This window comes from Geotrypetes seraphini, chromosome 2, assembly GCF_902459505.1.
Source record: "Geotrypetes seraphini chromosome 2, aGeoSer1.1, whole genome shotgun sequence".
In the NCBI taxonomy this organism is placed as follows: Eukaryota; Metazoa; Chordata; class Amphibia; order Gymnophiona; family Dermophiidae; genus Geotrypetes; species Geotrypetes seraphini.
In genome coordinates, this window is record NC_047085.1 from 20,651,436 (window position 1) to 20,678,087 (window position 26,652).

Sequence of the window (26,652 nt, forward strand, 5' to 3'; positions counted from 1 at the left end):
GGGAGAGATGAAGAAAAAGTTGGGGGAGGGAATGAGGTCTGGAGGAGAGGAAGCATACAGGCTGAAAGAAGGGAAGAAAGATTGGATGCATAGTCAGAAGAAGAAAGTGCAACCAGAGACTCATGAAATCACCAGAAAACAAAGGTAGGAAAAATGATTTTATTTTAAATTTAGTGATCAAAATGTGTCTGAATTTATATCTGCTGTCTATATTTTATACTATGGTCCCCTTTTACTAAACCGCAATAGCGTTTTTTAGCGCAGGGAACCTTTGAGCGTCGAGAGCAGCGCTGGGCATTCAGCGTAGCTCCCTGCGCTAAAAACTGCTATCGTGGTTTAGTAAAAAGGGAGGGGGGTATTTGTCTTTTTTTGTATGGTTGTTACTGAGGTGACAGTGCATAGAGTCATCTGCCTTGACCTCTTTGAAAAACCCTTGGAATAGGAATAGGAATGATAATTAACATTTTCTCTGCGTACAGTGTGCTTTGTGGGGTTTTTTTAAATTTTATTTTTGGTAGATCATTTTGACTTGGTCATTTTAAAAGTAGCTCTCAAGCCCAAAAAGTGGGGGCACTCCTGCTCTAGTAGATAGAAGCTAAGCACACTACTGGGCAGGGCTCTGGGTTTCTGGCCCAGAAATATCTAAGAAAAAGGACCATTTAAACTAAATAATTCATTTATGGAGCATGCAGACTGGATGACCATTCAGGTCCTTATCTGCCATCATTTACTTTGCATAGATTCACTATGTTTAATATTGGAACCGCTCTATACATACACTGTGCCTACCTTACTTATAGTAATTCCAGCCTATTGGCAAATTGTGTGGGGTTTTGTTTTGTTTTTCAAGTTATGAAATAGAGAATGACACGGGGAAAAAATTCTGTCCCCGTCACTACCCCGTCCCTGGACCGCCATCCTCTGCTCCGCCCCGTCCCCGCTGTTCCTTTCACCGCCCCCGTCGCCGTCTCTGCCGTCCTCTTCACCGCCCCGCTGTCTCTTTCACGGCCCCGGCCCCGTCTTCAGCGTCTTCTCCTCTCCATCCCCCCCACCCCCAGCACCCTTCACGCGGTACAGCAGCTCCCTCTCGCCGGCCAGCCGTGCATTTCCCTCCTTTTCCCTTACCTTTTCTTCTTAAAATGGCGATTTCTATAAGGCTACGAGCTGTATTACAGCCGGAGCCTTGAAGTTGCGTCGGGTTGCCTGCTAGAAGTCTCCTCCAATGCAACTGGAAACAGGAAGTTGCGTCAGAGGAGACTTTTACCAGCAGGCAACGCAACGTGACTTCAAGGCTCCGGCTGTAATACAGCTCGTAGCCTAATAGAAATCGCCATTTTAAGAAGAAAAGGTAAGGGAAAAGGAGGGAGGGAGATACATGGACGGACGGCGGGTGAGAGTGGGTTGCCGGTTGGAACGCCCGGTCACTGCGCGTTCAAGATTGTTCACCGCCTCATGCTACCATTCACCGCTCCACGGGGCGGTGAATGGCCTTGTCCCCGAACTTGCGGTGACCATTTTTTTTGGTCACCATTTTGGCGGGTTACCCGCGGCTAAACGCGGGTAACCGCCACCGTGTCATTCTCTATTATGAAACTTTGTTATGTCAGAATGAAGATTTTCCAAAGATGGTGCACAAAGTCCTCTTTCCTTAAGATGCAAACAATCTTCAATTTCTATCGCGTCGATTCAGTACATAGCGTGGCACAAATTTCGGTAATGGGCACGATAAATAACTTAAGAGATGTTAACCCTAATTTTTATATACTACTATTTAAAAAAAATTTTTTTTTTTTATACCTGTTGTCAAAACAGAAATTCCTTTCTGTATCACGTAGGCTTTAGTCAGTTGAAGCCACATAAGGCTCCTTTTACTAAGGTGCGCTGGCGTTTTTAGCGCACACAGGAAATTACCATGCACTACACCGCACGCTACACTTCTAGAACCAATGCCAGCTCAATTCTGGCGTTAAGGTCTAGCGTGCGTTAAAGCCCTAACACGGCTTAGAAAAAAGGAGCCCATAGTGTAGGAACTTTGGCGCTGATCTTGGGGTCAAGTCTTGAGAACAAAGTGGGGGGGGGGGGGAGAGAGAATATATCTCTTCAAGCAGCTAGGGCGCTTCAGCTTGGAGAAGAGGTGGCTCAGGGGTGATATGATAAAGGTCTATCAAAGACTGAGTGGAGTAAATCACTTGTTCACTGTTTCCATTATTTTTCCAATATCGGATGAAACTGAAAGACTATGGCTTTTTAAAAAAGGTTTATTTTTATGCCTGCCGTATATACTTGAATATAAACCGAGATTTTTGGGCTCAAAAATTGGCCCAAAAATTGGGGGGGTCCCGGTTTCTATTCAGGTCACCACCTCTACCCCCCCCCCTTCCAAAATTATTGCAGGCCGCCGCAAGGCTCTGCATTCTGCCGCCCTCCCTATCCTAGCCTCAGGCTCATACCCTACTGATGATCGTCGGTGGAGGTGCAGCGGGCAGGAGCGATCTTTCCAAGTTATTTATCGTGCCCATTGCAGAAATTTGTGCCACGCTATGCACTGAATCGACAGAAATTGAAGATTGTTTGCATCTTAAGGAAAGAGGACTTTGTGCACCATCTTTGGAAAATCTTCATTCTGACATAACAAAGTTTCATAATAGAGAATGACACGGTGGCGGTTACCCGCGGCTAGCCGCGTTTAGCCGCGGGTAACCCGCCAAAATGGTGACCCAAAAAAAATGGTCACCGCAAGTTCGGGGACAAGGCCATTCACCGCCCCGTGGAGCGGTGAATGGTAGCATGAGGCGGTGAACAATCTTGAACGCGCAGTGACCGGGCGTTCCAACCGGCAGCCCACTCTCACCCGCCGTCCGTCCATGTATCTCCCTCCCTCCTTTTCCCTTACGATTTTTGCGCCGCTGCTCAGTGCTGAGCGGCTTCCGTAATGGCTCCTGCAAAGCCCTCACATAAACTTTTGCTATCTAGAAAATTCTTAACTCAAAACAGGCTCGTAACATGTGAGTATGTCTATGTTTGTCATGCTATCACTGTAGAGTGTAGACACTCTCTGGTTATTAATTTTATTGTTGAACCAACAATAAAATTAATAACCAGAGTTTGGCTCCCGTGACACCATTATCCCACTATCTTCACGTTTTGCCGTTCTCCACAGAACGTTTTTGTTCGTCTCCTGTTTCTTTTCTTTGTTTGGAAAACAAGAGTACAGTGGGCCTTCCAGGATAGGTTGACATCAAGATGGTATTTTATTAAGAGATCTGACACGATCCATGTTTCGGCATCATGCCTGCTGCGTAAGAGGTCTGAAGTATGGCAAACTATCCTTTAGATAGTAAATATACCACAAATGAAATCTTGAGTGTGAAGACCAATTCTACATTTTTAATTAATATTTTTATTTATCGGGGCTTTATTAACCGCCTTTTCATGAAGAGATTCATCCAGAGCAGATTACAATATACTTCTCCCTCTGTATTCGCGGTTTCGATTATTCACGGTTTTTAGCTTACTGGCTCCTCCCCCTCCCCCAAATTACATCAGCTTGCATAGAGAAATTGCTGTTTCCAAGCATTTACAGAGAAAAATCGCTGATTCCTAGCACTTTCTTCACCGTGTTTTGCCTCTCCTTCAGGAACAGGCCTTGTTTCCCGCCATGTGATTTGTGGTTTCACCACATTCACGATGGTTTTTTAATAGAAAACAGCGAATAACATATGAGAAAGTTATTTGCGGTTTTTCTGTATTTGCGGTTCTGTTAATCCCCTCTCACAGTCCCCGGTGGGCTCACAGTCTTAAGTGGAGCAATGGAGGGTTAAGTGACCTGTCCAGAGTCGCGAGAAGTGGCTCTGAGCTGGAACACGCAACCTCAGGGTGCCGAGACAGCAGCTCTAAACCACTAGGCCACGCCTCCTAAAGGGAACAGGATTGGGACTTGAATACCACCTTTCTGTAGTTACACAATCACACTCAAAGCAATTTACTTTGTACCTGAGCAATGGAGGATTAAGTGACTTTGCCCAGGGTCACAAAGAGCAGCCCGCTCCAATGGATGACGCTCAAAAACCACCAAACACTTCTCAGGGTTTTTGTGTTTGGGTTGTTGGGTTGTTGTCTTTTTTTTTCTCTGTTTGTCATGCAACAGGTTTCCACAGAAATCTGAGAAGGAAAGTAGTGCGTAATTAAAAGAGCTTTTTCCCTTAAAAGCAGCGATTCCTACCTCTCTCTTTGCTGAATCAGAAAGAATCCGTCTCTTATTGTCAAGAAACAAAACAGCCTTGTATCCATAATAAAGCCTCACGGATCATTCTCCAGTGTAAAGTAAACAGTTATGGCAGTACGTGTCTTGGCAGGTTCCATAGGTGACAACAGTAATTCAGTTATTTTCACGATATCTGGGGAAAATGCCCCGTCTGTTTGCACATTCTCTTTTTAATGAAAGGGGAAGGCAGGTAAAGGCTTTTGAAACAGGAGCAGATTGTGTCGGAATTGTTAAAACCTCTGTAAAATACCGTATCTTTCGTTCCATAAGACGCACTTTTTTCACCCAAAAAAGTGGGTGGAAATGTAGGTGCGCCTTATGGAGCGAATATAACAATTTTTTTTTAACACACACACACCCCTGTACCTTTTTTTAATTCTTGCGGTCCAGCGCTGTATCAGCAGGAGCTTTCCGCGCTCCTGCCCCTCCCTCGCCGGACGGCTACCTCCTCATCTCTTGTAGCAGAGCGGCACACAAGGCAGGCATGAGCTTTTTGCGCTCCTTCCTGGTCCCACGACGCTCCCTGAATGGCTGCCGTCAGTTCTAACGAGTCCCGTGAGTTCTTGTAAGTCCTGTCCTGGCCTTCCACAAGACCACCAGAGGGGGGACAGGGTACACCATTTGGTTCAGAATTTTTTTTCTTGGTTTTTCCTCCTCTACTCGTAGGTGCGTCTTATGGTCAGGTGCATCTTATAGAGCAAAAAATACAGTTACTGCATGCCATATCCACCAGAGCCGCTGTCGTTCAAGTTTAAAAAAAAATATAGATTGAGTCTTTTTATGCGAGATACCAGTGTCTCTAATCTATATATATAAAATCGGAGGTATGTATGTGTGTATGTATGTATGTGTGTGTGTATGTGCCGCGATCACGCAAAAACGGCTTGACCGATTTGAACGAAACTTGGTATGCTGATCACTCACTACCTGGGATGATATGTTCTGGGGGTCTCGCGGCCCACCTGCACACGTGGGCGGAGCTACAAACAGAAAATCTTATTTCACCCATTCATGTCAATGGAAAAAATGTAAAAAGCTGCCATTCTCACAGTAATTCAAAAACGGCTTGACCGATTTGAACGAAACTTGGTATGCAGATCCCTCACTACCTGGGGTGATATGTTCTGGGGGTCTCGCGGCCCACCTGCACACGTGGGCGGAGCTACAAACAGAAAATCAGATTTCACCCATTCATGTCAATGGAAAAAATGTAAAAAGCTGCCAACGCAAAAACGGCTTGCCCGATTTGAACGAAACTTGGTATGCAGATCCCTCACTACCTGGGGTGATATGTTCTGGGGGTCTCGCGGCCCACCTCCACACGTGGGCGGAGCTACAAACAGAAAATCAGATTTCACCCATTCATGTCAATGGAAAAAATGTAAAAAGCTGCCAACGCAAAAACGGCTTGCCCGATTTGAACGAAACTTGGTATGCTGATCCCTCACTACCTAGGGTGATATGTTCTGGGGGTCTCGCGGCCCACCTGCACACGTGGGCGGAGCTACAAACTGAAAATCAGATTTCATCCATTCATGTCAATGGAAAAAATGTAAAAAGCTGCCAACGCAAAAACGGCTTGCCCGATTTGAACGAAACTTGGTATGGCTGATCCCTCACTACCTGGGGTGATATGTTCTGGGGGTCTCGCGGCCCACCTGCACACGTGGGCGGAGCTACAAACAGAAATTCAGATTTCACCCATTCATGTCAATGGAAAAAATGTAAAAAGCTGCCAACGCAAAGACGGCTTGCCCGATTTGAACGAAACTTGCAACACATCTTCCTTTTCAGTTTAAGAGATTGCAAATTCCAGTGAGACTTGCATTCTCTATCACAATCAACAAATCACAGGGACAGACTATTACATACTGTAGAGTGGATTTAAGATCCCCCTGTTTTTCCCATGGACAACTCTATGTTGCTTGCTCAAGGGTGGGTTCACCCAAGAATTTATATGTTCTTGCTCCTGGAGGTGAAACTAAAAATGTTGTTTATAATCAAGTTTTGTGTTAGTTGTATTGTATTCATTTTGTCAAATATTTCACATTATAATTTGAATATTGTACTTTTTATAAAGCTGTAAAAAAATAATTTCATTCACCACTATAAAGTATCTTTATTTGAATCTATTTACAGTGTTATTGCTATAATTAAATACCCGTGCAACGCCAGGGCATCAGCTAGTCTTCTATGAATCACAAGATGATCCCTAAGTATAGATGATAGAAAAAACAGAGAAATGTACAGTACTTCTAACTTGTTAAGATGAGACACTGTTCCTGATGGTTCACCCGGTCCTATAGCTTTAATTAGGTCTCATATCTTGATCAAATCTCTTGTTCACTGTTGTCTCCAATGATATTACGCATAGGTAAAATAGTCTCATGAAATCCCCTAGTGAGAGAATGCTAAACTCAGAAAGGCAGGCGTCTGCTTTCCTAATGGATTCCTCTTCACTCTGTGGGGTCATCTACACTGACCACTGCATACCACAAACACCGGCAGCGCACTCCTGGAGACCAGCATTCATTGTGATGTTCTGCTGATATATACCAGGCCTATCCTCCTAATATTCCACAGTAAAGGCTATAGAAGTAGTGTATTCTCCATGTCTTGGAAAAATAGTATCTCGATCGGGAAAATCTCGGGAACTGCTGGGGAAAGGCATTTCTGAGGTCATAGAGAGGTCTCTGTTTACCTGTGCAGTCTTGCTTTCCTCTGCATGCTCCTCCAGGTTGACAAAAAGAAGCCATGGATCTTAGGCCAGTCAGGTCGAGGGCCGAAACCCAAAATATATCAAAGCAAAGCCAAACCCCCCAAAACAGCGAAGCTTGTTGCAACCACCACTTCATGCCTGACACCATCTTGACCTGTGCCCCCAGGAAAAGGCGAGCAAATATTGTTGTATTTGCTTCCTAAAACTTTGGCCGGTGCTTCGTTTTCAGGAAGTTTATAGCCCTGTCGAGGAAGAAGAGAAAAATGGTCTTTAAGGTAGAACTGGAAGAGAGATTATTTGTTTCAGTAGAGCAGGCAGCGCAGAAATTTGATTTGAAAGAATCAAGAATCCGCTGACAAAGAATGTTAAAGGAAATTGGCAAGGAGTTTAAAAAAGGAGGGAGATTGTTTTCTGAAGATGGAACAAATTTACTGTAGCTTGTCACAAAAAGATGGACATGTGTTAGATGGTGTTGGAGGGGGAGGGAAGAGAGAAGGGAATGATGATCTCTCTCATTGGACACTCAAGAAACGAGCTTTTCTTTAATGTAAAGGAAGCTCTGGCCAAGTATGGGACTGAAAAAGATTCTTTCAAAAAAAATGATACCTATATGGAACAACCTTTCAATGAGAGTGTTGGAGGCCTACCGTATTTTCACTCATATACCGCGCACCCGTGTAAAACTCGCACACGGGTATAGCGCGCGGGAAACTGTAATTTATGTAAAGAAATCTTTATATACCATGCACACCCGTATACCGCGCATGCCGCCCCGACTCTTCCATCACCCGCCCCAACTCTCCTCTCCCCCTTGAAGTCCTGTCCCCACCCTGAAAGCCTGATGCCCCCCCCCCCGACGTCCGATTCACCCCCCTCCCCCCCGCAGGACCGTTCGCACCCCCACCCGGAAGGACCGCTCGCACCCCCACAGCCTCCCGAACCCCCCCCCTATCATGGAGAAGCTCCTACCGTTGTCCTGCTGCTTCCTCTGCCGGCGGTCCCGGCCCTTCTGTGAGCCCTGCGTCTGCACTGCTTCCTCTTCCGGTGGTCCCGCCCTTTCTCTGATGTCAGACGTCAGAGAAAGGGCGGGACCGCCGGAGAGGAAGCAGTGCAGATGCAGGGCTCACAGAAGGGCCGGGACCGCTAGAAGAGGAAGCAGCAGGACAACGGTAGGAGCTTCTCCATGATGGGGGGGGGTCGGAAGGCTGTAGGGGTGCGAGCGGTCCTTCGGGGTGGGGATGCGAGTGAGAGCGGTCCTTCCGGGTGGGGGTGCGAGCGGTCTTGCGGGGTGAATCGGACGTCGGGGGGGGGAACTATGTAAAAAAAAAAGTTGTAAAAACGCGCATGGTTATGCACGGTTTGTAAAATTGTGTATAACGTGCGCGTTATTTGCGTGAAAATACGGTAATTTCTGCCCGCTAATCTGCCCTTCCTTTCACAGCTCTGTAGACTCCCCACTTGTTGAATGGCAAACATGCATGCCCTATATCACTGTTTTTCTCTTTCCCACTGTTGTCAGGACTGGCCCTTTGACGATGGAGCACCACCGCCAAGCAAAATTGTTGAAGACTGGCTGAATTTACTGAAAACTAAGTTCTGTGAAGATCCCGGATGTTGTGTAGCAGTGCATTGTGTAGCAGGGCTTGGACGGTAGGTTTTCATGAACTTAAATAAAAAACCGAAAAGCTGCTGCATCTCTGAGCTCCTGGGAGCAGCCATGTTTGAGGCAGCGACATAGACACTGGTTTACGATTGGGTGCTAATAGTGAGCATGTGCCTGTGTTAGTGTGTACACTAAAGTTTGGCCGATTAGCACAGCTGAAAGCTTTTGCGAGTATGAGCACGCACTTGCTTGCTAAGGTAGGGTGCAAGCACATACAGATTATGTAAGCAGGATGATGGTGATCTCATTAGCTATTGTCACCCTATTCATTAAAGGCTGCTAAACTTACCTTGACCCAAGGGTCCCAGTAAATGTTATCACCTGCTTGAGTTCAGTGATAAGCATTTGTGGGTCCAAAGGCCCTGATTCTATAAAGTCTGCCTAAAGTTAGGCGCCAGCATCAGACTATAATAAACCAGTTGTCCATCATTACTCATGGAACTTGTAATTAAACTCTAGAATTCGTTACCGGAGAATGTGGTAAAATCAGCTTAGCAGGGTTTAAAAAAAGTTTAGATAATTTCCTAAAAGAGAAGTCCATAGGTCATTATTGAGATGGTTTGGGGGAAAATCACCGCTTGTTCCTAGGATAAGCAGCATAAAATCTGTTTTACGACTTGGGATCTAGCTAGGTACTTGGGACTTGGGTTGACCACTGTTGGGAATGGGTTACTGGGCTTGATGGACCTTCAGTCTGTCCCAGTATGGCAATTCTTATCTAATATAATAAATGCTAGGCTGCGCATGCGCACTAAAAAAAATCGTGTTCCCTGATCCGTCGCGAAAACACAATTGCGCATGCGCGGGTTTTACGTCACCACTTGCTCGCGGCGGCTTTCAAATAATAAAAAAAAAATTACACAGCTGCGGCGGCCTTCCTCACGAACTGCACCAGGATCGAGAGAGGAGCTGCAGCGCCGGCTTTCAACTTTTTAAAAAAAAACCCCCAACTGGAGATCGCCGCTCTCACCCGGCTCCCACTGTGCAAACCCCCCCACCCCCACCAACACCACCACCATGGGAGGATGCGCCGCAGCTACTGCACAGGTACTGGAGGGGGAGAGACATATCGCTTCTGCACCGGTACAAACCTCCCTCCATCGTTGGCACTCGCTACACGTTAAACAGGCTGCTTCGGGCTTTCTCCTGCAGTTGAGTCCCTTTGCCGCGTCACTGATGACGTCATCAGTGACGCGACAAAGAAACTCAACGGCAGAATAAAGCAGAAGCAGCCTGTTTAGCGTGCTGCGGCTGCCAACGCTGGAGGGAGGTTTGATATTAAAGTCATCTCGCCGGGAGGGTCGCAGAGTCAGCGGGGGTTGGGCCGGGAGGGGAGAGAAGCGTCTGCCTCGGGTGCTTCAGGCAGCAGCAGCGTTTACAATTCGCTGCTGTTGCTGGCTTCAGGCCTTCCTCTCTGGCCGGTCCTGCCTACTTCCTGTTTTCATGAAGACAGGACCGGCCAGAGAGAAAGACCTGAAGCCAGCAACAGCAATGAATTGTGAATGCTGCTGCTGCCCAATGAAGTAGTTAAATGAGGAAAGGGAGCAGAGGGGGAGAGAATGGCTTGGAGGGAAGGAGGAAGGTATGCCAGACCAAGGCAAAAGGAAGGAGGAGATGGAGAGAGGCCATATGGGACAGAGAGATGGAAAGAGAAGAGAGGGCAGTGAATGGAAGGGGCAACATAGAGGGTGAACAGTATTCTAGCACCCGCTAATGTAACGGGCTTAAAGACTAGTGTTCTTTATAATTGAACAATCCCTTAACAGTAGCTAAATGGCTTTCGAGAGCTAAGCGTATTTTTTAAATATATCCAGGTACTTGGGGAGGGAGAGAGCTGTTGGTTTGCATCATCCATTGAGCTGAAGCCCTGCAGTTGGGCCACCTCCTAAATACGTCCCCTCTGCCCATTAATTAGAGAGGTAGCTGCTGTCACTATATCTTATTTTGTGCTTCACAAGCATTAGATTTATTCTGTTCTTAGAGATTGGGCACCCAAAAGATTTTTGTTTTTTTTTTTTGGGGGGGAGGGGGGTCAGTTTGTGCATTTGGGGCCAGATTCAGTAAATGGTAGTGAAAAAATCGACCTTTGACGCCGTTCTGTAAAGGGCCCTCCCAGCTGTGCGTCTTTTACAGAGTAGCGTGAAATGGCCAGTTCCTCACCCAACCACAGGCCCAAGGGTGTTGGCCTGTTGAAACCAGGTGTACAAGTTGGGCGCACATCTCCGGTATTCTGTAACGCTGCATCCCAATTTTCAGAATGCCCCAACCCACCCTCGGCCTAGGGAAGAAGAGTGAACAGGTAGATGTGGACTAATTGGTGCCAATTAACCCCAATAATTGATAACGTCCAACTAGTGCTTGTTAAGTGCTCGTTAACCAATTACGTTCCGCGAACATGCCCAAATTTGAGTGACCCTTGTAGAATCCCGGAGAGAGCGTGCACACTGTTTGTGCCGATTAACGTGGTGAAAGGGGGAGGAACCGGGCCTGGCGCCTGCGCGCGAGAGCTGAGCGTTAGGGGCAGCTCTTCTGCCCAGGCCCAGTACAGCACAGTGCTGCGATTGCTGGAGTTTTTTTTGGGGGGGTGGGTTGGACACAGCTGATGTGCATTTTTTGTGTGCATGTGTGTCCCATGCCTATGGTCAGGATGCAGCTGTTAGGCGTAGAGGGACACACACGCACATAGAGCACACATAGGCAGCTCCTATTTAAGCTATCGACAGCTCCAGACCTGCCAGAAAACTTTGACCGCTGAATGATGGGTGATCCCTCTGGTGCATTAAACGTAATGTTCATTAAAATACTAATGAGCTCTTTGGAATGCATTTGCATAGGATTCTCAGTGGTTGCTAGTGTAATTAGCTGAGCTAACTTGTAAGAAAGACTGACTACAACCAGTCTTACTTCCACAGCAAGATTTGGAATATCGGGGCCTTTCTTTCCCAGGATTATTTATTGATTCAATTTTCTGTACCATTTTCCCAAGGGAGCTCAGAATTGTTTACATGAATTTATTCAGGTACTCAAGCGTTTTTCCCTGTCTGTCCTGGTGGGCAGTGGGAAGATTAAGTGACTTGCCCAGGGTCACAAGGAGCAGTGTGGGTTTTGAACCCCCAACCTCAGAGTGCTGAGGCTGTAGCTTTAACCACTGTGCCACTATAGACATCAAAATGTAGTAAAATGAGCCAAGTAAAGGACAATCGAGCCATTGTGACATCACTGATGAGGTTGGCTCTTAGGCATTGGTGGAATGAGGCATTATGATGTCACAATATCAGCTCTGGCTATCAGAGGCTGATGCTTTTCACACTATTTATTTATTCAGTTTTCTATACTGTTCTCCCAGGGGAGCTCAGAACGGTTTACATGAATTTATTCAGTTACTCAAGCATTTTTCTTTGGCTGTCCTGGTGGGCTCTAATGTACCTGGGGCAATGGGGGGATTAAGTGACTTGCCCAGGGTCACAAGGAGCTGAGGCTGTAGCTTTAACCACTGCACCTCACTGCTAACCATCTTGCAAGTGTACAAATGTGTGTACTATCAGGAAGGAATGTGCACTATGTGGAAACAGCGCACTTTTTCTTTTAGTTCAATTTTTATTCAAACAATGTTTTCTTTAATTCCTACATTAGCAAATTATGCAAATTCCATTCGCAAACTTTACAGTCTCCAATCCCAGCTCTTCCAGTATTATCTCCCCAAGCCATCCTCCTCCCCCAATAAACCAACTTCTAGCAAAGAACTCTAGAAGGCGTTGGCCCTTAAGACCCTCTAGATTCTATCTCCCCTTCCCTTCCCCCTCCCCAAACATTAACATCAAAGCAAGGCATCTTCTACAAGTCAACATCAACACTACAGTAATTGATATAAAGTGTTCAAAATGAAGCTTCTCCCTTTTTGGGTGTAGCGATTGTACATAAGTACATAAGTAGTCGCCTCCGCCGGGGCAGACCAGAGGTCCATCCAGCCCAGCGGTCCGCTCACGCGGCGGCCCATCAGGCATATTGCCTGGTCAGCGGTCCCTGACTAATTTTATTGCCTACCTCTACAGTTATCTCTAAACCTTCCACTGCTCTTATCTGTACCCCTCAATCCCTTTGTCTTCCAGGAACCTATCCAGGTCATCCTTGAAACCCTGTACTGTGCTATTTCTTATCACGGCCTCCGGAAGGGTGTTCCATGTGTCCACCACCCTCTGTGTGAAAAAGTACTTCCTTGCGTTTGTTGTATGCAAAAGAACCCCCAAAAAAATTGTTTTTGGGGGTTCTTTTGCAACTGAGGGAGCCTCTAGTATCTCTTGCCTCTTGTGTAACTAGCAAATGGAGTTGCTTCCTCCATTTCCAGTAGGTTGGCAACTCCAATGAAGTCCAAGATTGCAGGATGCATTTCCACGTACCGAGGCATATTTTGCAAAACCATAAGAGTCCTCCCTTTATCTTTCTCCCCCGAAAGCCCCTGCTTTGCCTAATAACATTTGCTCAGGGGGATCCTTTCACCTGTATATTCTAAAACACAGGCCATACATTGGCCAATCATGTTCCAAAGTCCTTGAATCACATAGAACGCCCCCAAAATGAGCGCTCTGTAGTGTTAAGAACATAAGAATAGCCTTACTGGGTCAGACCAACGGTCCATCAAGTCCAGTAGCCTATTCTCATGGTGACCAATTCAGGTCACTAGTACCTGGCCAAAACCCAAGGTGTAGCAATATTCCAATGCAGGACAAGCAGTGGCTTCCCCCATGTCTTTCTCAATATCGGACTATGGACTTTTCTCCAGGATCTTGTCCAAACCTTTCTTAAAACCAGCTACGCTATCCGCTCCTTGCCCTGATAGACCGACCCTGATTCTATAAATGACGCCTAAAGGTAGGCCCCATAGATCAGTGCAGCTAGCCGATCTTGGCGCCTAAGTTAATTAAAAGGCTTACTTGGTGCAATAATTATCAATTAGCAGCTTGTAATTGATGTCGGTAGGCGCCTACCAGAAAGTACGTGTGGTTATGGAGTAGACTGTGGACGTGTCTGTTATATAGGCCCCTGTTTTGGACTTAGCACACTCATTTAGGCCAAGAAAACCCTGGCATAAACAGGAAGTTAGAGCACCTGTCGACGCGTAAACCTACTTTAGATACCGCTAAGCGTGGTTCTATAAAATGTGTCTTTTATAGAATCGCGCTTAAGTGCCACACTACTCTGCCTACGTTTTAGGAGCCATTTATATAACCGGGGTCATAGCTTGTACTCGTATCACCAAATGACATTCCTGTGAGACAACTGCCCATTCCTATGCAACGTAATCTACCTAGGATCTCACAAAAAAAAAAACAAAAAAAAAACAACAAGAAACTGAGACTCATCCAGAACACAGCCATCCGACTAATCTTTAGCTTGAAAAAATCCGACCACATCACTCCGTACTACAAGAAACTTCACGGGCTACCTATTGAGGCCAGAATAATCTTCACATTTGGCTGCCTTTGCTTCAAGACCCACTTCGGCACCGCACCCACCTACCTCCTGAAACATCTCACCCTACAGGGCAAACTCCGCCTCTCTCGCAAAACAGTACTGTTCACATTTCCTTCTCCCAAAGGAGGAAAACTCAGAAGATTCCTCAACAGGACACTCTGCTTTCAAGCAGGGATTTGGAACAACACCTTAAGTGACCTAATCCCGAACGCACCAACATACCATTCATTCAGAAAATCTCAGAAAACCCACTTATTCGTCAAATTTATCTGATCCTTCAATTCCGCTCATCTCTCACCTCTTCTTATACGCTCCTTCTTCCTACCCTACCACCCCGCTCCATCAACTGTCTTCCACATCTTTCCTAATCTAACTGATGTGACCTCGCTGTCCTTACAGCATCTCTTATTGTATACTGTCTTGAACTGGAAAGGTATGACGGGATGTAAATAAAGCTATTATTATTATTATTTCTTATGTAAAAATTGAATATCCTCTCTTCCCGTTTTAAGTTAATGAACTACACAGGAAGACTGATTACCTAGATTTGACACTCGTACTTCTCTTGACCTAGCAATTCCTTTCCATGCGATTTCAATCTCGGACTCTACCACCCTTCGGCTGTCCTGCTGCTCTGGCTCCAGTCCGTTGGGTAGCCAATTTTCTAAAGATACTAATTGAGGATGTCATCAGGAAGGAAGCCATTAGGTGTTCTGGAATGTTAACCCCAAAAAGTTTCCATTCGCACATTCGGCAAGTTTTCTGAGGGGAGAGGCAATGGAATTTTTTCCATGGAAATTTCCAAGCGAAAGAGGAAGAGAGGCTTCTATCATTGGAGAGGTCTTCTTTTTTTTTTTTTCCTGCTCGGTGTGATTTGGGAAGACACCTTGAGCTGGAAAATAGATTGAGCCCCCAGCCTGTGTGTTAGTTTCCATGATTCATACAGAAAAGAATGTGGCTACACCTTCCAACTAGGGAAATTGTGTTGAGTGGGAATTGGGAGAGGATAATTAATATTTACAAAAAGGGGGGAAAATTTCTGGATCCAGCTTAGAAGCCCAAAAGAACCGGAAGAAACTGCTGGGATAAGAATATATTTAAACATGTACAAGTCAGTATTCACAATAGCCGGTGTGCTTTTTTCTTTTTTTTTTGTAAGTGATGAACCCTGGTAGCTAATTTGACACCCCGGATATTGAATAACGGATTTATGCCGGAACACTGGTATTGAATCTCCAGGTCATTGGTGGAACCAGGTGTTATTTGGGTTTATTGTCTATTGAAAGCTTCTATATCGCGATTAATGACTGGGGAGTCTATTCAGAGCACTTTACATGAGCTTCTGCAATGGTGTTACAATTCCTGAGCTTTTGTAAAGGTGTTACAATACAGAGGAGTGTTTTCTGAGATTGTTTTCAATACAGAAATGTTTATACCATAATCATCCTACTTATATACCGTATTTTCACGCATATAACGCATGCGTTATACGTGTTTTTACAAACCGTGCATACCCTTGCGCGGTATACGCGTGAGCGCGTTGTACAAAATTTTTTTTTACATAGTTCCCCCCCCCGACGTCCGATTCACCCCCCGCAGGACCGCTCGCACGCACCCGCACCCCCACCCCGAAGGACCGCCGACTCCCCGACACGATCGGGGCAAGAGGGAGCTCAAGCCCTCTTGCCCCAGCCAACCGCGGCACCCCCGACACGATCGGGGCAAGAGGGAGCTCAAGCCCTCTTGCCCCCCCGACTCCCCGACATGATCGGGGCAAAAAGGAGCCCAAGCCCTCTTGCCCCGCCGATTCCCCAACTCCCCGACAATATCGGGCCAGGAGGGAGCCCAAGTCCTCCTGGCCCTGGCGACCCCCCCCCCCCCGCTAGTTGTTAGGGGCCAGGAGGGAGCCCAAACCCTCCTGGCCACGGCGACCCCCTAACCCCACCCCGCACTACATTACGGGCAGGAGGGATCCCAGGCCCTCCTGCCCTCGACGCAAATCCCCCTCCCCCCAACGACCGCCCCCCCCAAGGACCTCCGACCGCCCCCCCCAGCCGACCCGCGACCCCCCTGGCCGACCCCCCACGACACCCCCCACCCCCGTACCTTTCTGTAGTTGGCCGGACAGACGGGAGCCAAACCCGCCTGTCCGGCAGGCAGCCAATGACGGAATGAGGCCGGATTGGCCCATCCGTCCCAAAGCTCCGCCTACTGGTGGGGCCTAAGGCGCCTGGGCCAATCAGAATAGGCCTGGGAGCCTTAGGTCCCTCCTGGGGGCGGGGCCTGAGGCACATGGGCCCAACCCGACCATGTGCCTCAGGCCCCGCCCCCAGGAGGGACCTAAGGCTCCCGGGCCTATTCTGATTGGCCCAGGCGCCTTAGGCCCCACCAGTAGGCGGAGCTTTGGGACGGATGGGCCAATCCGGCCTCATTCCGTTGTTGGCTGCCTGCCGGACAGGCGGGTTTGGCTCCCGTCTGTCCGGCCAACTACAGAAAGGTACGGGGATGGGGGGTGGGGGTCGGCCAGGGGGGTCGCGGGTCGGCTGGGGGGGCGGTCGGAGGTTCTTGGGGGGGCGGTCGTTGGGGGTAGGGGGGTTTGCGTCGAGGGCAGGAGGGCCTGGGATCCCTCCTACCCGTAATGTAGTGTGGGGTGGGGGTAGGGGGTCGCCGTGGCCAGGAGGATTTGGGCTCCCTCCTGGCCCGAACAACTAGGGGGGGGTTCACCAGGGCCAGGAGGACTTGGGCTCCCTCCTGGCCCGATATTGTCGGGGAGTTGGGGAGTCGGCGGGGCAAGAGGGCTTGGGCTCCCTTTTGCCCCGATCGTGTCGGGGAGTCGGGGGGGCAAGAGGGCTTGAGCTCCCTCTTGCCCCGATCGTGTCGGGGGTGCCAAGGTTGGCTGGGGCAAGAGGGCTTGAGCTCCCTCTTACCCCGATCGTGTCGGGGGTGCCGCGGTTGGCTGGGGCAAGAGGGCTTGAGCTCCCTCTTGCCCTGATCGTGTTGGGGAGTCGGCGGGGCAAGAGGGGAAGCAGCAGGACACCGGTAGGAGCTTCTACATGATGGGGGGGGGTCGGGAGGCTGTGGGGGTGCGAGCGGTCCTTCAGGGTGGGGGGTGCGTGCGAGCGGTCCTTCGGGGTGGGGGTGCGAGCGGTCCTGCGGGGGGGGATGAATCGGACGTCGGGGGGGGGGGGGGCATCAGGCTTTCAGGGTGGGGACAGGACTTCAAGGGGGAGAGGAGAGTCGGGGCGGGCGAAAGAAGAGTCGGGGTGGCCAGAGGAGAGTCGGGGCGGGCGACTGGAGAGTCGGGCAGCATGCGCGGTATACGGGTGTGCGCGGTATACAAAAATTTCTGTACATAAATTTGTGTTTTCCGCGCGCTATACCCGTGTGCGCGTTTTACACTGGTGCGCGTTATCTACGTGAAAATACGGTAGTACACATATAATACTAGTATCGTGTACAATGTTCATACTCAATCCTACTTATTTGCAAATATAATACCTGTATTGTGCTCTGGGTTCATCTTAGATTTACATACATCCTGATAATTCCAGCTATATCTTCTGGCTGATACTCAGAGTTAACTAGGCAAAGGTGATATAAAAAGCAATCTTATCTGCCAAGGCACCAAGGAACCTGCAGTTCTGAGTTTTGCCAGAGCTGGCATGTCTTCTGACTTGCCCCCAGACTTCTCCAGCATTGCCTGTGTCATGCCGAGCCATTCAGCCAATTATTCAGCAGCACTTCCTGGTGTGTGAAATACCACTGAATAGCACCAGACGGCCCACTCGACATGACTTAATCAGACAGAAGCCTCTCTTCTTGCCTGCTTAAACTACACAGAATATTAACCCTGTAGAGAATGATAGTAGGCGGAAAGCAAAAGGCACGTATGTTACTGGCCCTACTTTATGGTAGATATCCTGCAAACAGGATGGTTGGATAGGCTGGAGTGAGCTTGGTCGACAACTTCAGGATTTGGAACCTAGGACGATACCAGGTGGACTTTACAGTCTATGACCCAGAGCTGAGATTGTGATGTCATAATGCCTCATTCCAGCAATGCCTAAGAGCCAGCCTCAGCAGTGATGTCACAATGGCTTGATTAGACGGCAACTTCAACATTTGGAACCTAGGACGTTACCAGGTGGACTTTACAGTCTATGATCCAGAGCTGAGATCGTGATGTCATAATGCCTCATTCCACCAATGCCTGAGAGCCAGCCTCATCAGTGATGTCACAATGGCTTGATTAGACGGCAACTTCAACATTTGAAACCTAGGACGATACCAGGTGGACTTTACAGTCTATGATCCTGAGCTGAGATTGTGATGTCATAATGCCTCATTCCACCAATGCCTGAGAGCCAGCCTCATCAGTGATGTCACAATGGCTTGATTAGACGGCAACTTCAGCATTTGGAACCTAGGACAATGCCAGGTGGACTTTACAGTCTATGACCCAGAGCTGAGATTGTGATGTCATAATGCCTCATTCCACCAATGCCTGAGAGCCAGCCTCATCAGTGATGTCACAATGGCTTGATTTGATGGCAACTTCAGCATTTGGAACCTAAGACAATCCCAGGTGGACTTTACAGTCTATGACCCAGAAATATCAAAGAAGAGACAAGTTAATTTAATCATGTATTTGTAATGGGTATAACGAATGGGCAGACTGGATGGACCGTTCAGGTCTTTATCTGCCGTCATTTACTATGTTAACTGCTATGTTACTATGTAAATTTGTTTCGCCAGCTGTCACACTGTAATTTGCTCCCCTAGGGTCTGCTTGATTTCCAATACTCTTTATGCTCTTTTCTCCTCTGCTAGATAAGGGGCTGATCTAGGGAAGCTCTTTTTGTGATGAAATACTTCTCTACGGATGAATACATCTTCTCCCTCTCTTGTATTGGGGGAGCTGATTGTATCCTAGTGCAGTGATGAGCGTACATGTGGGGGCGGGAGATTTCATGGCGACACCAGGAAGTATTTCTTCACTGAAAGTGTGGTTGCTCATTGGAATGAACTTCCGGTGCAGGTAATCGAGGCCAGCGGCGTTCCTGATTTTAAGAGTAGATGGAATGCCCATGTGGGATCTCTAAGAGGGCAGGGTTAAGGGGATGGATCTCAAGGAGGGTAGAATTAGGGGGGTGGGTCAGTAGATTGGGCAGACTTGATGGGCTATGGCCCTTTTCTGCCGTCATTTTCTATGTTTTCTATGTTTCTATGTGTTCATCACTGCAAACCCACAGCATAAACCTCTGAAAAGCTGCAAATATCTAAAAGCAACTGTCACAATTTTGGTGAATGGTTCTGGGGGAAACAATGGACCTTGCCTGTAAGCAATAGGCATGGATGGGAGGGGGGGAACCTTAATTATTTTGGATTATTTTCAGTCTTTTTAAGATGTGTGGATGTTTCTTTTTCAGCTGGGTTACGCATTTTGGGGGGAAATCAGTAAATAGCACCCAGATTTAGGTATTGAGACGAACCGCGCTAAACGGGTATTTTGCAAAGGGTGCTTTGCCGCGGAGCATCGTATCCAGATCTCGCGCCTGACTTTGGGGTAATGTTGGAAACTCAACGGATGCGGAGATTACCTTAGTCTATATAACATCGCACCTAAATTCCGTGACCTCCTTTGACCCGCCCATGCCTCTCCTGGGGACACGCCCCCTTTTGAGTTGCACACAAACAAAAAAAACTGTAGGCATGGATTTCATAGATTAGGACTTAAGACAGATCTGCACATAAGTACAGTAACACCAGTTATTGGGGGGGAGGGTTATGGCTCATTAAACACCTCCCCCCCCTTTTTTTTTTTTACAAAATCATAGCGCTGTTTTTAGCGCCGGCCACGGTGGTAACAGTGTGGCCGGCACTAAAACCTGCACTGCAGTTTTGTATAAGGGGGAGGGGGTAACTAATTAGTTTGTGTGCGGTTCTGGGCTCTGCGCTCAAAATGTAGCCGACCTATATAGAACCCAGGGGGTTTATATTACTAAAAGAAAATGAATAGGTTGAATCAATTTTATGTGTATTAAGATGATTTGCATGCAGTAAACATTATTGAAGCAAGTGTGTTCTGCCAAATGCCCATCCTTGTAGGTGCCCAAAGACTGTTTGTAGAAACCTGTACCGTAGTGGGATGTATGATGTTGACACCTCTACACATTTTCCAATCCTAGGACCACTAGGCCCTTAATCCTGCCCCTCCCCCTTTCCAGTGCGCACACTTCCCCAGCGCTAATCCAGTGCGTAAAGGCCTTTTGTCGTTACATCACTCGAGCTCGTTGCTAAAAACTAGAGGCATTGACCTGTCTCATACTGGATTTCTGGCTTTCCTCAGCTGGGAGAGAGACAACCCGTTCGGATTCCACAGACTTATGTGGTCAGTTGTGACATGAGGGACAGAGTAAAGGTCACCAGAACTTGCTTGTCCTTCTGATGTACTTGTTGGATTAAAAAAAAAATAAAAGATGTTTGGATTTAAGGCCTCATCTTTCTAAGCTCACTGCAAATTGTGTTTAAGTAAAGCAGATATTTACTGTTTCGAGAGCTTTATCTAAGGACCTCATTTGTTAAGCTATGTTGACTTCGTTAATGAGCTTTCAACTGTTGTTTGCTTAGTTAGTAAATGGGCTCCGCTGAGAATAACAGGGCTTGCGTTTATATGATGCATGTTAACTCACATTAATAAGCAGTGGTTAAAGAGCCAAGGCCTCAGCGCCCTGAGGTTGTGGGTTCAAACCCTGCACTGCTCCTTGTGACCCTGGGCAAGTCACTTAATCCTCCATTGGCCCAGGTACATTAGAGCCCGCCGGGACAGACAGGGAAAAGTGCTTGAGCACTTGAATAAATTAATGTAAAACCATTCTGAGCTCCCCTAGGAGAACAGTAGAGAAAATTGAATGAATAAATGATGTGAAAAGCTTCAGCCTCTGATAACCAGAGCTGGTATTGTGACGTCATAATGCCTCATTCCACCAATGCCTAAGAGCCAAACTCAGCAGTGATGTCACAATGGCTGGATTGTCCTATACTCAGCTCACTTTTACTACACTTTGATTTCTAGAGTGGCGCAGTGGTTAAAGCTATAGCCTCAGCACCCTGAGATTGGGGGTTCAAAACCCACGCTGCTCCTTGTGACCCTGGGCAAGTCACTTAATCCTTCATTGCCGCAGGTATGTTAAATTGTGAGCCCACTGGGACAGATAGGGAAAATACTTGAGTACCCCGCCTAGATAACCTTGATAGGCGATAATATATAAATACCTAAATTAATAAAATAAAAAATTAATACATTAACACAGGTTACTAAATGAGGTTCAAGGTTTGTACATGAGGCAGCAGAGGCGTCTTGGCCGTGGTCACAAGAGTCAGAGGAGATTTGAACCATGGCTTCCCAGGTTCTTAGCTTTCTGCTCTACCCATTAGATCAGTCCTCCATGAAACCGCGAGACCGTGTTTGTCGCAACAGTCGATGCTAGGAAGAGACCTGCAGGATCTTGAAAGCTTTGTATACTGCAAGGCCCGTTTGGTTCAAATCTCCAGAGTCTTAGAAACCAGCGAGATTCAAGTTTTCTCCAACCGTGACCCGACCTGTGATTTTTCTGCTTTTCATTGGAACTTTTCACCTCCCCTAAACCTTTTATCGGTTAACAGAAATGACGTGGCCCAGGTCACGGAGCTCTTGGTAGGGCAGAGAAACGCCGTGGCCTTTCCACAGCCAGGAGGTCACTGTTGAGGTCCTGGAAACTGACCGTGCTTCTGGGCTCTCGTCTCTCTGACCACCTTTTCAAGCCCTGCAAAAGAAGCAGCTCTGGAAAGATTTAGCCGCTGTTGCCCTACCCTCTATATCATGCCCACTGCTAGGGGTGAGTAACCTTGAAAGGGACCTGGGGGTGATGGTCGACACATCACTGAAACCATCGGCGCAGTGTGCGACAGCCTCAAAGAAAGCAAACAGAATGCTGGGCATCATCAAAAAAGGTATCACGACCAGGACGAAGGAGGTCATCATGCCGCTGTATCGCGCAATGGTGCGCCCGCACCTGGAGTACTGTGTTCAATACTGGTCGCCGTACCTCAAGAAGGACATGGCGGTACTCGAGGGAGTGCAGAGGAGGGCGACTAAACTGATAAGAGGTATGGAAAATTTTTCATACGCTGACAGGTTAAAAATGCTGGGGCTGTTCTCCCTGGAGAAGAGGAGACTTAGAGGGGACATGATAGAAACCTTCAAAATCCTAAAGGGCATAGAGAAAGTAAATAAGGACAGATTCTTCAAACTGTGGGGAGCCACAAGCACTAGGGGTCACTCAGAGAAATTGAAAGGGGACAGGTTTAGAACAAATGCTAGGAAGTTCTTTTTTATCCAGAGGGTGGTGGACACATGGAACGCGCTTCCGGAGGAAGTGATAGGCAAGAACTCGGTACAGGGGTTCAAGGAAGGTTTGGATAGGTTCCTGGAGGATAAGGGGATAGAGGGGTACGGATAGAACTTGAGGTAGGTTATAGAAGTGGTCAGAAACTACTTCACAGGTCATAGACCTGATGGGCCACCGCGGGAGCAGACCGCTGGGCGAGATGGACCTCTGGTCTGACCCAGTGGAGGCAACTTCTTATGTTCTTATATTATGTTCAAGCTCTTTTGAGCAGGGACCCCCTATAAATGTCAAAGTGTACAGTGCTGTGTACTTCTTTCAGCACTATTTAAGTGATAAATAGTAGTAGTATTGCTTTAGAATTAAAGCTGGATTTTTTTTTTCTCTCATTGCATTTTCTTTTACAAGCATTGGGATTCTCCGATATGACAGTCTTTGAAGCTTATAGGTTCTTTAATGGATCAAGCATCAGGCCGAGATCGGGGAAGCCAAGGTTCAAATCCCACTGTGCTTTTTTTTTTTTTTTTTTGTGACCTTGAGTGAATCACTCACTCCATGCATTACCTCGGGTACAAATTTAGGTAGCAAGAAATAACCTTCTGTACCAAGGGCTCCTTTTATTAAGGTGCGTTAGGGCCTTAACGCGCGGAATAGGGCGTGCTAAATTGCCGCACGCATTAGACCTTAAAGCCATCATTGAGCTGACGTTATTCTAGAAGCGTCCACGTGACAATTTTGTGGGTCCGCCAAAAACGCGCACCTTAGTAAAAGGAGCCCTATATGTAACTAGCCTTGAGGTAAAGCTTAAAAAATATGGAGCGAACTAAATTCAAAATTACTCCCCCCCCCCCCCGGTCTCCTCCTTTTCTTGCTTCCACAAAACATACAGCCATTTGCCCAGATAACAGCTGTCTTTATCTGCTTATCCAGCAGATAGGCTTAGTCGGGCCTAGCTGCATTCAGTGGTACTACCAGGCATAGTTCTCTCTAAGCTGAGCAGGAGTCCTCCACGTTCAGTCCTGCCAGTGGGGGGAGCTGTTTCACCATCACATTTTCACTAATGAGGGTTAGACTCCAGGGAACCTACCTGTCCCTAGCAATCGAAAACACCATATTGACGCATCACCCCTACTGGTAGCATGCGATTGGTGGACACCTGCTTCGCTTAGAAGGAACAGTGCTACCTGGAAAGTCAGCTGAATTATGAGGCCCAACCACCTTTGTATTATCTGAATAGTGCCAGGGCAATGGAATGAAGGTGGAGCCAAAAGTTATCCAATTAGCAGTGATATTAGCAAAAAGACTGATGCAAATTTATCCAGACAAGTGGCGCCGAGTATCTATATTTTCTTATAACTGTGGCAGCCGGCATTAAAAACAAAATACTAAGAGCTAAAGCGGAATGTCGGTCCTATATTGCATTTTCGCATACGGTTGCGTATCAGTTTCCAGTGCTCAAGGATGTGAAGCTGTCTGACACCTTAAAAGCTAAAACAGTTAGGGCTCTTCAGCTTGGAAAAGAAACGGCTGAGGGGGAGATATGATTGAAGTCTTCAAAATCCTGAGTGGAGTAGAACGGGTACAAGTGGATCGATTTTTCACTCCGTCAAAAAAGTACAAAGTCTAGGGGACACTCGATGAAGTTACAGGGAAATACTATTAAAACCAATGGGAGGAAATATTTTTTCACTCAGAGAATAGTTAAGCTCTGGAACGCGTTGCCAGAGAATGTGGTAAGAGCGGATAGCATAGCTGGTTTTAAGAAAGGTTTGGACAAGTTCCTGGAGGAAAAGTCATGGAGGAAGCCCACTGCTTGCCCTGGATCGGTAACATGGAATGTTGCTATTCTGGAATCTTGTAACTCTCTGGGATTCCGGAATCTTGCTACTCCTTGGGGTTCTGAATGGAATGTTGCTACTCCTTGGGTTTTGGCCAGGTACTAGGGACCTGGATTGGCCACCATGAGAACGGGCTACTGGGGGTGGGGGGCGATCCGCCCTGTGTGCCATCTTGGTGAGAGCACAGGCACCCGTCCTCCTCTCCACCCCTCCTCCTGCTACCACGCATGCACGCTGCTTCCCTTCCCCTGTACATCTGTAATGTTCCGACTGCAAGCAGTGACCCCCCCCCTTCCCAAAACCTGCTGTCTCGCCAGCGTCGGCTCTTCCTCTGACATCACTTCCTGGACCTGCATCTAGGAAGCGACATAAGCGTAAGAGCCCACGCTGGCACGATCGCAGCTTGGGGGATTGCTGTTCGCGGCAGGAGCGTTATGGAGGTACAAGGGGAAGAGAAGTGGCACACATGTGGTAGTAGGAGGTGGATAAAGGAGAGTGTGGAGGTGGGGGTGGGGGCGGAGAAGGGTGACACTGCCCCAGACACCTCTCGCCCTCACCACACTATTGGGGGTCTAGAGTAACAAAACCAAGCACTTAAGACTTAACGTCCCGACGCTCAAAATCTTGCCGTGCAAGTAAGGCTGGTAGCTCAGCCCCCAACGCTCCAAAGGTTTCTTGGGGGCTTCTACCGATCGCAGTAGCAGCCACTAAGAATGCTATGCAAATGCATTACAAGGAGCTCGCCTCAAGGACCGCCCACCTTTCAGCGGTCAAAAATTTCCAGCTTTGTAGCTCTCGGTAGCTTGAATTGGAGCTGTTTGTGCTTGTTTTATGTGGGGGGGGGCGTGTCCCGCACTTAACAGCTGCATCCGAAAAGAAACGCCGGCGATCACAGCCCTGCACAAGAGCTGCGACTAATGCTCAGCTCTAGTGCGCAGGCACCAGGCTTAGTTCCTCCCCCTTTCTCCTATGTATGCTAGCATTTTTATATTGCTCTTCGTTACATCGGTGCGGTTTACAGCAATTTAAAAGGAAAAGAGCGCCAGTATTTATAGGGCAGATAATAAAAAGGAGGAAGGAAAAAAAAATGATAGTCCATTTGTCGTAGCATAGTCTGTTGCCTGAAATTAAGAAATGTGCAAATTTAAAAGCATATAAAAAAAAATCTAAGATCATTAAAATTATGAAGAAATGCCAATCCAAATAAGTAAGTCTTTTAAGGAGGATCCGAATTTTGAGTATGTAGGCTCACAGCGTAATTCTTTGGAAGGGAATTCCATCAATATGGGACAAAAATACAGAATTTCGAGTGGACTTTAGACTAGATGTGTAGGTGGTAATGCTAATCTGTTTAAAGTCAATGAATGCAAAGTGCAAATAGGTTTATATGGAACAAGCAATTTTGCAAGGGAATCGGGCTGCTCACCGTTTAGTAGTTTACGCGCCAAAGTCGACACAGGGAAAATGTAACTCGTTCCCAACATTGGGTTGCCAGAGCTCTGTGCATCTGGCCCTAAGGTTCTGCAAATTGGCAGCAAAAGTTAGATGCCCAGTGCCGCGTGCGTAGCACCGATTCTAAAATGGTTTCCTGGTGCCAAGATTCCATTATAGAATACTAGTGGGGCGCAGTATGACGCAGTGGCTAAAGCTACAGCCTCAGTACCCTAAGGTTGGGGGTTCAAACCCACGCTGCTGCTTGTGACCCTGGGCAAGTCACTTAATCCCCCCATTGCCCCAGGTACGTTAGATAGATTGTGAGCCCGGCGGGACAGACAGGGCAAAACGCTTGAGTACCTGAATAAATTCATGTAAACCATTCTGAGCTCTCCTGGGAGAGAACAGCATAGAAAATTAAATGAATGAATGAGTGAACAGTGTGAAAAGCTTCAGCCTCTGATAAGCAGAGATAATATTGTGATGTCATAATGCCTCCTTCCACCAATGCCTGAGAGCCAACCTCATCAGTGATGTCACAAAGGCTGGATTGTCCTTTACTTGGCTCACGTTTACTACATTTTGATTTCTAGAGTGGCGCAGTGGTTAAAGCTACAGCCTCAGCACCCTGAGGTTGTGGGTTCAAACCCACGCTGCTCCTTGTGACCCTGGGCAAGTCCCTTAATCCCTCCATTGCCCCAGGTACATTAGATAGAGTGTGAGCCCACCGGGACAAACAGGGAAAAATGCTTGAGTACCTGAATAAATTCATGTGAACTGTTCTGAGCTCCACTGGGACAACAGTAGAGAAAAATGAATGAGTGAAAAGATTCAGCCCCTGATAATCAGAGCTGATATTGTGACATCATAATGCC

General features: G+C 47.4%; 1 protein-coding gene across 2 annotated transcripts in view; it reads left to right on the forward strand.

The window, feature by feature from the left end:
- The window catches only part of PTP4A3 (protein tyrosine phosphatase 4A3), a 224,017-nt gene that overhangs the window by 156,745 nt on the left and 40,620 nt on the right, over positions 1-26,652 (forward strand). For both annotated transcript variants that reach the window (XM_033933157.1, XM_033933158.1), the window contains exon 5: positions 8,503-8,633. In XM_033933157.1, coding sequence (XP_033789048.1) covers positions 8,503-8,633 — 131 coding nt within the window. The remainder of the gene's footprint in view (positions 1-8,502; positions 8,634-26,652) is intronic.